General features: G+C 31.5%; 1 protein-coding gene across 1 annotated transcript; it reads left to right on the top strand.

Moving 5' to 3' along the window:
* Positions 1-345: 345 nt before the first annotated feature.
* On the top strand, positions 346-10361 carry LOC141289227 (DNA-directed RNA polymerase I subunit RPA43-like). Its single transcript, XM_073821322.1, has 4 exons — positions 346-645; positions 3777-3918; positions 8059-8267; positions 9584-10361. The coding sequence occupies exons 1-4, from the start codon at positions 347-349 to the stop codon at positions 9993-9995; spliced, it is 1062 nt and encodes a 353-aa protein (XP_073677423.1). The 5' UTR covers position 346; the 3' UTR covers positions 9996-10361.
* Positions 10362-12444: the final 2083 nt, after the last annotated feature.

The raw sequence follows: 12444 nt of genomic DNA, 5'->3' as shown, positions 1-12444 counted from the left end.
TTAACTTATAGTTCCTTACTATTAACCAAAGCAACATAAAAAATTTTTTTTTCTAATTATTAATAATTTATATTTTATCATAATTATACATTTTTATTTGACCTATTTATAATTATAATTATTAAGAGAATACATTTCATTTAAATTATTTGTAATTTTTAAATAGTTCCTTACTATTAACGAAAGAAACTATATATATATATATATATTTTTTTTTTATTTTTTTATTTTTATTTTTTTAATGTGTAGTTCCCCTCCTGTCCGCCAGTGGTCGCGCGTCACTCCGCACATTTCGCATGCGAACACGCGAGCAAACGCACCACGTGCTCCTCCACATGTGTTCGGCATGGCGAACTGGACGCAGGAGAACGGAGCTCCTAAACCCATCACAAACCCCACGGATGTGTCGACGGAGGCGCAGACATCCAGTGGAAATGTCGCGGTCAGACCCGGTGGATTCGCCGCGCCGGTTCCGTGTCTCATCCCGTCGTTCGCGGACGCGGTAAAGTTGCTAAACGCGCGGTACTCGTGTCTAGTTCTGGACAAACACCGCAGACACATCTCACTGCCGCCGGTATACCTGCGGAAGAAACGCACTGGTATACAGGAGGAACTCAACGCTGAGCTGCTCAAATACTCCGGCAGGTAAAGAAAAGATCATCATTAATGGAATTTAGATACTAACCGTATGCTGCTGTATTATTTATACATGATTATTACGCTCCTAGTGCTTGTCTTTCACTATTATGATACAGTAAGTAAAACCATAATGCATAAAAAAAACATTATAGTACTTTTTGTAAAATTGTCAGTATGTTTTGCTGCTGCTACTGCGTAAAATTTGATATAGAAGTGCGGTAATACCATGGTACTCTTTGTAAGATTGTCATAAAGTCAGTTGAATCTAATGCAGGTAACGTTACAGTCAACTTATAAAGACAGAATAGGACTAGTGTACTAGTTTGATTGTGACTTGCATGTAGTTTATGGGCAGAAATTAATGAATTACAACAACAGCAGGATTACAAAAGAAAATGTGTGTACATATATAGAGAGAGACAGAGAGATTTAAAATAAATAGATAAATAAAATAGTTAATTTGAGATATAAAATAATAGTTAAGTTATACAGAGAAAGAGAGATTAAAAAATAAAATTATATATATATATATATATATATATATAGAGAGAGAGAGAGAGAGAGAGATAAATCAAATAATTAATATATATGTAGAGAGAGAGAGAGGGACATTTAAAAATAAATTAATTAATAATTTTCTTTATATATTGAAAAATATATAGAAAAAGTGTGATTTTAAAAATAAATATATCAATAAAGGAGTTAAGCAATAGAGAGAGATTTAAAAATTTATGAATAAATAAAAAATTAAGTTATATAGAGAGAGAAATAAAAAGACAATGTATATATAGAGAGAAAGAAATAAACATAATTAAGTAGATAAATAAAATAATTTAAATAGAGATTTAAAAATTTATGAATAAATAAAATAATTAAGTTTTATATATATAGATAGATTAAAAATAAATAATTAATATATAAAATTAAGGGCATAAAATTAAAAATCAATAATGGAAGTTAAGTAATAGAGAGAAATTATGCCGCCCGCAGTTGGAATCAGCTTCCAGAAGAGATCAGATGTGCTAATACATTAGCCACATTTAAATGCAGACTCAAAACTCACCTGTTTAGTTGTGCATTTATTGAATGAGCACTGTGCTACGTCCGAACAGATTGCATTAGGGCTGGGCGATTAATCGAAAAATAATCGAAATCGACATTCAGAACCTATAATCGTTAAAATTTTTCCAGGAAGATTATTTCAATTACTTTCCCTTTAAAAAACACAAGCGCTCCGTTCGGTTATTCCGCCGACATGTCGATGGAGAGCTTAAACAGTATTTATACAGTAAAAAGTATTTACAGGATATACAAGGGTAATTTTATTTAGAGGAGATACTGCTTATTTTCTACTTTTAATATGAAAAACATTGAAAATTATTTATTTTGTTTCCAATAGTGCAAGTTATTTATTTTCACTAATTTAAGAAAAATGTGACTTTTCGTTTTAAGCAATGCTTGCTTTAATTTCAGTTGTTCAACACTGATGTTCAATTAGTAATCATAGATAGTAGATAGTGTGTTTCCTTCAATTATTTTAAAATCAAGTAATGCACCCTTCATCCAAAAATCTCTCGCTTGTAATATGTGAACATATTTACTGTACAAAACTTGTCAGTGAACTATGAGGGCAAAAAAATAAATATTATATAAATATAATTAAATATAATTTTATTAATAAATAAAATAATCGTTCATTAATCGTAATCGGGTTAAAATGTTCAATTAATCGAGATTTTGATTCTAAGCCAAATTGCCCAGCCCTAGATTGCATTATTTTATGTATAATCATTTTACTGTGCAAATTAATTTTAAAATCAATTTTTCTGTTTTTTATTGTTGTTATTGTTAACCATTCCTACTGTTTTTAATTAATTTAAATCAATTTTAAAATCATTTAAAATGTTCTTCTGTTTGTGTGATTATTATTTTAAATTTTTATGACTATGATTTTATGCTATTCTTCTTATGTACAGCACTTTGAATTACCATTGTGTATGAAATGTGCTATATAAATAAACTTGCCTTGCCTTGCCTAAAAAATAATGAATGAATAAAATAACAATTAGTTATATATATATATAGAGAGAGAGAGAGAGATTTAAAAATAAATTAATAAATACAATTATAGTATTATAAATTTATATTTAATTTTATAATACATTATATATTTATATTTAAATATAATTTATATACCTGTTTGTAATGTGTTCCTTACTTATTTAAAAAAACTTTACTTAGTTTTAAAAAATCTGTTGTGAATTGTTTTTGTACACACACTGTTAAAATGTTTACAACAATGAATCGATGTAAAAACATAATTATATAAGTAAAAATGTGATGTTTCAAACTTTTTTCTTATTTAATATTTAAGTCCTTTTTCTTTTTTACCTTTTCTTTTTGAATATTTTTCATTAGTTGTAATTTATATTTAATTACTATAGTATTTATTTTACTATTAATATTATGAATAATATAGATGCTTTTATAAAAAACTGAAGGAAAAATGCAAGCAAATTAACGCTTTTATTTACATATTTTCAAAGAACTTATCTTTTATATTTAATAATCTTTTTTACATTTTAGTTAATTATAATTTATAATTAATGACCTTTATTTTTTTTTTACTTTTAAATATTTTCTTACTATTGATTAACAGCAAAAAAAAAAAAAAAAAAAAACATGGGATTTATTTTGTTTTATCATTTTATTTTTCTAATTAATTATTTATATTTATTTATATGTAATCATATTTTTTAGTTAATCTTTATATTAACCAAAACAACATAAAATATATTAAAAATATATATATATTTTATTTGATTATTTTCTATTACCTTACATAATTACTTTTTATGTGTTTTATTAGGATTACAAAAAGGTGGAAAATTTATTTGTATTTCAATTTATGTATGTATTTAATTATTTAAATCAAATTTTATTAACTGATTTGATTGATTCAAATGTTTCTAATATATTTTATTTAGTTTCATCTTAGCACTCTTTTGTCTCAGATCACAGTTTGAAATCATAATTAACTATTGCGCTCAGCTGAAACGTCTATACAAACATAATTTATTAATAAAGATTCCAACATAAAATATCTAACAGCCATTTTCTGTTTTGTGGTTTTGCAGTCTGAAAGGTGTTCCTATGGCGTATGACAACATTAAAGTTGTAGGACAGCATGGAGATATTTATGACGATCAAGGATTCATTCACTTCAACATCGAGGCATCGTTTGTGGTCTTCAAACCTAAGAAAGGTTTGAAGCTTGAGGTACGTCTTAAAGGGATAGTTCACCCAAAAATGAAAATTTGATGTTTATCTGCTTACCCCCAGGGCATCCAAGATGTAGGTGACTTTGTTTCCTCAGAAAAACACAAACAAAGATTTAAAACCGGTGCAGTCTGCCAGACAAATAATATGAGTGGATGAGCACCAAACCTTTAAAAGTAAACAAAAACATGCACAGACAAATCCAAATTGCACCCTGCGACTCGTGACGATACATTGATGTCCTAAGACACGAAACGTGTACCGGTTTTCGTTAAAAATCTTGGTTTGTGTTCTGCTGAGGAAACAAAGTCTCCTACATCTTGGATGCCCTTGGGGTAAGCAGATAAACATTAAATTTTCATTTTTGGGTGAACTATCCCTTTAAAAGATCTTTATGAGCTACAGATCATATTCTGTGTGTGATTATAATTTAAAGGGATAGTTCACTCAGAAATGAAAACTGGAGGTTTATCTGCTTACCCCCAGGGCGTCCAAGATGTAGGTGACTTTGTTACTTCAGTAGAACACAAAGTTTTTAACTCAAACTGTTGCAGTCTGTCAGTCATATAATGGCAGTCGATGGGCTTCACGGATTTAGGAGTCCAAAAAAAAAAGTTATGATACATTCAGGTCTTGAGAAACCAAACAATCAGTCTGTGCCAGAAACTGAACTGTATTTATATAATTTTTTACTTCTGATCCACCGCATTGTCCAACTGTCCTGAGCGCGTTCACAACAGCCAGCAACCATAACTTCAGTCGATAAGGATCAAAAGTTGAAAAGGTTCAAATTCAACACTCCCGGATGAGTTTGCGCATCCGTAATATTTTAGTGTTTAATTGGTTGCAACAATCAGAATAAGCACAAGTAATTACCATTTTGAGTAGCCGTTGTATCCACGATCTCGCCGTGTAAACAGTGGTTCAAGGTTATTCGTTTAAAAAAGTTTTTTTGTATATATATATATATTAGGGGTGTAACGGTTCACGGGGATGTATTGAACCGTTTCGGTGCGGCCTGTTCGGTTCGGTCCACTTGCGTACCGTTTCGGTATATTTTTTTTCATTAAATAATATAAATTTATTATTAGCGTGATATTAAGCGCAGCGGAACAATGTTCCTAGGCGAGTTTCCGCACGGACGCTATTGAGTGACGCACAGTAGAGCTGCACGAGTAGCCGTGAGAAATGGCATCATGGCAACAGCGAAAGAGAAGCCAGAGCTTGAAGCCCTCCCACCTCACTACGGTCTCCTGTTTTGGAACACTTTGGCTTCCCTGTTAAAATACATAACAGGGATAGACGAGTGGATAAATCCAAAGTTGTATGCCGACATTGTTCCACGGAGATCGGGTATGTGGCAGGCAACACATCTAACATGTTAACGCACTTAAAACGGCATCATCCGAATGTGAATATCACTTCTACTAAGAAGAAAAGCAGCCTTGTGCAAGTACCGCTAACGTCGGCATTTAAACAACCCGAAGTGTTAAAAGTTTTCAGGTCCTAACTAGTTGCAGTATTTAAATTTTTATTTTAAAAATGTGTATTTCTTTATAAAGAGTGCAATTTATTTAAAATATCACCCAAATGTGTCGCTTTTATTTTATGCAAGAATTCTATTGTGTGTTGGCAGCTTTTCAAAATAAAGATTTTGTAAGTTCTTATTTTTTTTGTACCGAAAATTAACCGAACCGAGCTCTCCAAGACACTGTACCGAACCGAATACGATTTTAGCGTACCGTTACACCCCTAATATATATATATAGTTTGCAAATTTGCAATAAAATTTTGTTAGTTTTAGTTTAGTTTTTATTTTGTGAACACATTTCTATTTAGTTTTTATAGTTTAGTTTCAGTTTTAGTTTTTAGAGATCAAATAGAGCTCACGATTTCCTCGCAGTTCTAAACTAAGCAGAATAATGTGAGACAAAATATCAATTGCTGCAGTCTATTTAAAAGTGTTTAATTAATTTGAATGAATTATTAATAATTTAATACATGATATTTGTATTTAAAATATAATATGTTTAATACACCAATTCTTAATATTAAATTTATGAAAAAGTGGTTTGTTTGAATGAATAAGGCTACGTCTACATTAATCCGGATACATTTGAAAACGGAGTTTTCGTTTTAAAACGCTCTCCGTCCACACTAGCGTTTCCAAGCGTTTTCCAAAAGTTTCTCATCCACACTGAAACGTAGGAAAACATCGAATTCTCCTTACTGCGCATGCGTAAAGCCTCCAAAATTATACAGGCATAAAAAGTTTTAACACAATTCTTCTGGCGGGATCATTTACGGAAATATCTCGTCATCCACTGACGCGTCTATATCGCGCTCATTCATATTCTATCTGAAAAGCAGTTTTCGTCATGTTTTGCAGGACAGCGACTGTGAGTAAATTTTCTGTCATCATTTTAGGACTGTAATTTGAAGAATGTAACTTACAAGGTAAATTTCTCTAGTAGCAGTGTGGCAGTGAACAGCACAGGCACAATTACCGGTGTAAACAGATATCTATTGGTACAATATGCGTCACATGACTAAATATGCGTCATCGTTTTCAAAAGCCTCCGTTTTCACAGTCCACACTACAAGGCGAAAACAGCGTTTTCAAATGTATCCACTTTGGAGAGCGTTTTCAAAAAGCTCTGTTTTCCGTGACAAAAACGCCGTCTCAGTGTGGACGGAAGGCCAAAGCGGAGAGAAAAAGATCCGTTTTCAAACGAAAACGTATTAGTGTGGACATGGCCTAAATGACTTTACTCATAAAAACATTACTGGATGGATCAGCGTTTTTGAATGAAGCTCTCTCTATTCAACGACAAATGCATTTTTTAACGGTTACATTTCTTGTGTTCCATAAAAAAATAAATAAGAGAGAGAACTCTTGATTGCAAAAACGATTATTTATTTTTGATAATTATTTTATTTTAGTTAGTTTACGAAAATGTTTTTGTTTATGAAAATAACCTTGCGATGAGTGACGTAAGAAAAAAAATCACATGGGATTTATTTTATAATTTTATTTTTCTAATTATTTTTTTATTTATATGTAATCATAATTATTTATTTTTAAAATGTATTATATTACAAATCTAGGTTATTTTCTTTTGTTTTACACAACTTTTCATTCTTAAATGTTATTTTAGTTTTTTTGCTAAATGAAAACATTTTGGTAAAAAGTTAACAAATCTGCATATTTTTTCTAGTTGCGTTATTTGGAAAATATTTATTTAGTTTCCATCACCTTACATAATTCGTTTTCATGTATTTGTATTATGGTTGCGAATAGGTAGGAAATGTTTAGACACTTCAGAAAAATTTTGGGAGACTTTTGGAACGTTTTCAGAATTGTTCCATTCATTGGCAACCCCATTTTTTATGTGTATTAAATAATTAATTAATGTATTTATTTTAATCACATTTTAATTAACTGATTTGATTAAATGTTTATAATCTATTTAGTTTAATCTTAGCACTCTTTTGTCCCAGACCATATTTTGAAATCATGAATGTCAACTATTGCACTCAGCTAAAACTTCTACACAAACATTATTTAATAATAAAGATTTCAACAGAAATATCTAACAGCCATTCTCTGTTTTGTGGTTTTGCAGTCTGAAAGGTGTTCCTATGGCATATGACAACATTAATGTCGTAGGTGTTTATGATGAGATATTTATTGCTTGTTACATAAAAAAAAATACTTTTGCCTAAAATTGATGCAGTAGCCTAGATTTAATTTAATTTAAGTTTTCAATAAAAGTTGTTTCGTTTTATTTTATTTCAGTTTACGAAAATGTTTTCTGATCAGTCGTTTTCATCTTAGTTTTAGTTTTCATTTATGAAAATGACCTTGCAATGAGTGACGTTATACGCGCAACAGATATAAATACTGTTGAGTTTCTTGCACAGACTGATTGTTTGATGTGTTAAGACCTCAATGTATCGTCACAAGCCGCAGGACAGCTTGAGTTAAAACTCTTTGTGTTCTATTGAAGAAACAAAGTCACCTAGATCTTGTATGCCCTGGGGTAAGCAGATAAAATGTCAAATTTCCATATTTGGGTGAACTATCACTTTAATTCTAATATTTGCTCTGTCTGATGGTGTTTAATGTGTGTCACTCAGGGTGTAATTAATAAAATGGGAGTGGGTCACGTGGGCTGTCTGGTTCACGGCTGCTTTAACGCATCAGTGTTGAAGCCCAATCTGCTGACCACAGAGCAGTGGAGGGACTCTGGACTGAGTGTCGGACAAAACCTGGAGTTTGAGGTCTTCCAGCTGGACGCCGATTCTGCGGGAGTTCTGCTGATCAGAGGACGGCTGGAGAAGTCCAGGTACATGGATCTATTTAAGGAATAGTTTGCCTGAAAAATGAAAATTTGCTAGATGTCCTCACTCTGAGGCCATGCAAGTCTTTATCAGATTTTGAGAAATGTAGCATTGCATCACTTGCTCACCAATGGATCCTCTGCGGTGAATGGGTGCCGTCAGAACGAGTCCAAACAGCTGATAAAAACATCACAATAATCCACAAGTGATCCACACCACTCCGGTCCATCTGTTAACATTAGTTAACAACACTGTTTGTAGGTAGAAAATACAATATTTAGGCAATTTAGCTTCACTTCTGCCTAAAATCATGAGTTCATAATTCATAATAACACTTCCTCCGGTGAAAAAAAATGGATTTGTTTCTTACAAACACACAGCTTTACACTTCTCAAGATATTAGTTGATGAACTGGAGTGGTGTGGATTACTTGTGATTGGTTATTTGTGACCCTGGACCACAAAACCAGTCTTAAGTCGCTGGGGTATATTTGTAGCAATAGCCAAAAATACATTGTATGGGTCAAAATTATTGTTTTTTCTTTTATGTCAAAAATCATTAGGAAATTAAGTAAAGATCATGTTCCATGAAGATTTTTTGTAAAATTCCTACCGTAAACCTATCAAAATGTAATTTTTGATTTGTAAAATGCATTGTTAAGAACCTAATTTGGACAACTTTAAAGGTGATTTTCTCAGGATTTTGATTTTTTTGCACCCTCAGATTCCAGATTTTCAAATAGATGTATCTCAGCCAAATATTGTCCTAACCTAACAAACCATACATCAATAGAAAGTTTATTTACTGAGCTTTCATATTATATATACATCTCAGTTTTGTAAAATTTAACCTTATGACTGGTTTTGTGGTCCAGGGTCACATATGTGTGTACTGTGTATATTTATTATGTATGTATAAATACACACACATGTATATATTAAGGTACATTTTTAATTTATATGTAAAATATTTTATATATAATATAAATTATATACAAGTATTTACATGCAAATACATACAATTTTTTTTTCAAATATGCAGTATGCAAACATACTTTATTTTGAATTGATTTTGAATTTATACTGCAATACTGTTTGACGCTCCTGAAATAACTCAGAAAGATGTGATTTATTTGTTGTTGTTTTTTTGTAAATATGACTCCTCTAATCCATCTTTTACAGCTTTTATGTGGTGTTAAAAAAAAGCAAACAAAATATTGCATTAATTGCATTTCTTAATTTTTCAATAGATAGCAATTCAGCACCCAAGTATCAAAATAGTAATGATTTTTGCTCCTAACAATAATTTCTTGATTTTTCAGAGTGCAAGAGCTCGTGGCCCAATTTGAACAAAAGGAATCGACTGTAGAATCCACCACAGAACCAGAATCCACGGAAGATACGATCGGCAGTCCGAAACCCAAGAAGAAAAAGAAGAAAGACAAGCGTGAAGAAGAGTCTGCAGCGGACGAGTCTCTGAACGACAGCAGCCTGGAGCAAACGTCCGAAAACCACCAAAGCGCTGACGACACAGTCGAGAACGGACATCACAAAGAGAAGAAAAAGAAGAAAAAACACAAACGACAGGAGGCGGATGAGATCTCGCCCTGTGACCTCCCAACGAGTGACTCCAGCGGGTACATAAACGATAAAATAAGCAAAAAGAGAGCTGCTGAGAGCGACAACGGCCTGCAGGATGCACCCGCTGCCAAAAAGAAGAAAAAGAGCAAGTGATTTTGCTCACAGAACACGTCATGAACTATAAATGATGAGCTGAGTGTGACTGACTTTATGTGTGATTTATATTTACAGAATATAACAATAAATGTTTTTTTTTTTTTGTCATCTGGAGCGTTTGCACACTTTTATTTTTTCACCTGAAGAGGGCAGCATGCTTTCCTTTTCCTTTGCTGTTCCACACACAATCTTGAAACTTCACAAATTCTCCTCATTAAACAGTGTTGAACAGGGAAAAATCCATTAGGATTCCTCATTTGTGACCCTGGACCACTAAAACCAGTCTGAAGTAGCACAGGTATATTTTTAGCAATAGCCAGCAAATACATTGTAGGGGTCAAAATGATCGATTTTTCTTTTATGCCAAAAATCATTAGGATATTCAGTAAATATCATGTTCCATAAAGATATTTTGTAAATTTCCTACAGTAAATGTATCAAAACTTAATTTTTGATTAGTAATATGCATTGCTAGGAACTTCATTTGAACAACTTTAAAGGAAATTTTCTCAATATTTAGATTTTTTTTTTTTTTTGCACCCTCAGATTTCAGATGTTCAAATAGTTGTTTCTTAGCCAAATATTGTCCTATCCTAACAAATGTACATAAATGGAAAGCTTGTATATTTAGCCCTCAGATGATGTAGAAATGTCAATTTAAAAAAAAAATAACCCTTGTGACTGGTTTTGAGGTCCAGGGTCACATATAATAAAACATTTATAACTTAAATATTCCTAAAACTATCTATTGTTGTTTAATGTTCATAAGATTTTAAACCACTATATTAAAGTCAGTCTCAATACTAAGGATGATAAATTAAAACAAAACTGGTAACTTGTAACGACTCTTAACGTTCCAGCCAATGTAAGAGTTGAGGGTTTCACTTACATTTAATGCTTTAAATATAAATATTTTCATAATGTAATTTTTTTTAAAATTATATATATATTTGTATATTGCGTTTAATGCTGTAAATCGAAATCTAAAAGTCTTTATAATATAATAAAAATAAATATTTTTTACGTTATCTTTAGTTTATTACTTTTTTTGTACCTAGTAATACCTGCTTAGGAATATCATATTATGCATGGTATTTCCATGCAAAACAAACTTTCTGTATTCATATTTATTATGAGGTTTTATTTACACAAATGTGGAATTATATCTAGTTCTGTGGCATTTAAAAAAAAAGTTAAAATCCTTAAAACAGTCCTTTTTTTAAAGCTTAATTGAATTTTAAAAATTGCTATATTTAAGTTATTTTTCAATTTCTTTCAATGCATTCTGCTTGGATTTATTGTCAGTGTATTTAACAGTGATAATTCCTCTTTGTTATTTAGGAAGGTTTAAAAACATTTTCTTGTCATGTGACAAAAAAGGAAACCAGGAATGGCAGCACCCTCATGGTTAAAATTAACACATTTATTATTTCATTTCACATAATATTATTTTAAAACATCAAGAAGATTATATAAGTTTTTTGAGTCGACAGCTTATAAAAATGCATTTTTTTTTTTTTTTTTACTCATTTACTCATTACTCATTGTTATAAGTCAGAAATGACAAGGAGGCAGTTTGCCGCAATACAAAGTCAATGGAGAGCATTGGGTTGTTTTCCCCCTGGTGGGCGTGGTTTTCAGATTATGGTGTATGTCGCTCTGTCTCTGTATTATATAGTAGTCAACATTTGAAGTGGATCAAAAAAATTAATCAAAAACAAGAATGGGAATTGTTTCGGTTTTAGGACAACTTTGATTTGTTGTTGATCGAATGTTGACTACTGTATATATACAAACACACATGCAAGTTTTGCAGGTTTATTGAGTGTTTTCACATTGTGTCATCAATTGGCTCTATTGGCAGCACAGAACGTAAACTATGCCACTGAACCGAACAAAACTTGCATATTTTGCTGCTGAAAATGAACAATTATTTCATGTTTTGGGCTGCACTTATCGGTCAGACCAGAAAAAAAAACATTTGGAGTATGATAGACTACCAAAAGGTATAACAAATCAAAGGGAAGAGCTCAACTGTCTGTGGAACAAAAGGCGTGTGTGGTTGGCCAAACTGAACCAGGATTTTCAGCGCAAGAATCTTGACAACATTGGTGTTTGTTCTTATCATTTCCGATCAGGTAGGTGAAATATTAGGCTCATATCTTAATTAATACTGTTCGTACATATCTTTAACACCTATTTACTGTAGTTTTTCAAAATATTGCCCATTTCCTGCTTACTAAGCCCTCTATGTGATTTAGCAGCTTCCACACGTTTTTTTTTTTCCCCCATCTAAATTAGCAAAACAACGTATTCAGTAGTACATTAACCAATGCTGTTTACATTAGAGTTCTCCAATATGAAAATAAAATGATGGCTTTTTTTCTTGTTTGCCCCACTTGATTTTCCATGACGAGTTAATAAATCCAAACATTTCCTGAAAATG

This window comes from Garra rufa, chromosome 17 (assembly GCF_049309525.1).
Source record: "Garra rufa chromosome 17, GarRuf1.0, whole genome shotgun sequence".
Lineage (NCBI taxonomy): Eukaryota > Metazoa > Chordata > Actinopteri > Cypriniformes > Cyprinidae > Garra > Garra rufa.
This window is presented reverse-complemented; position numbering and strand designations above follow the sequence as displayed.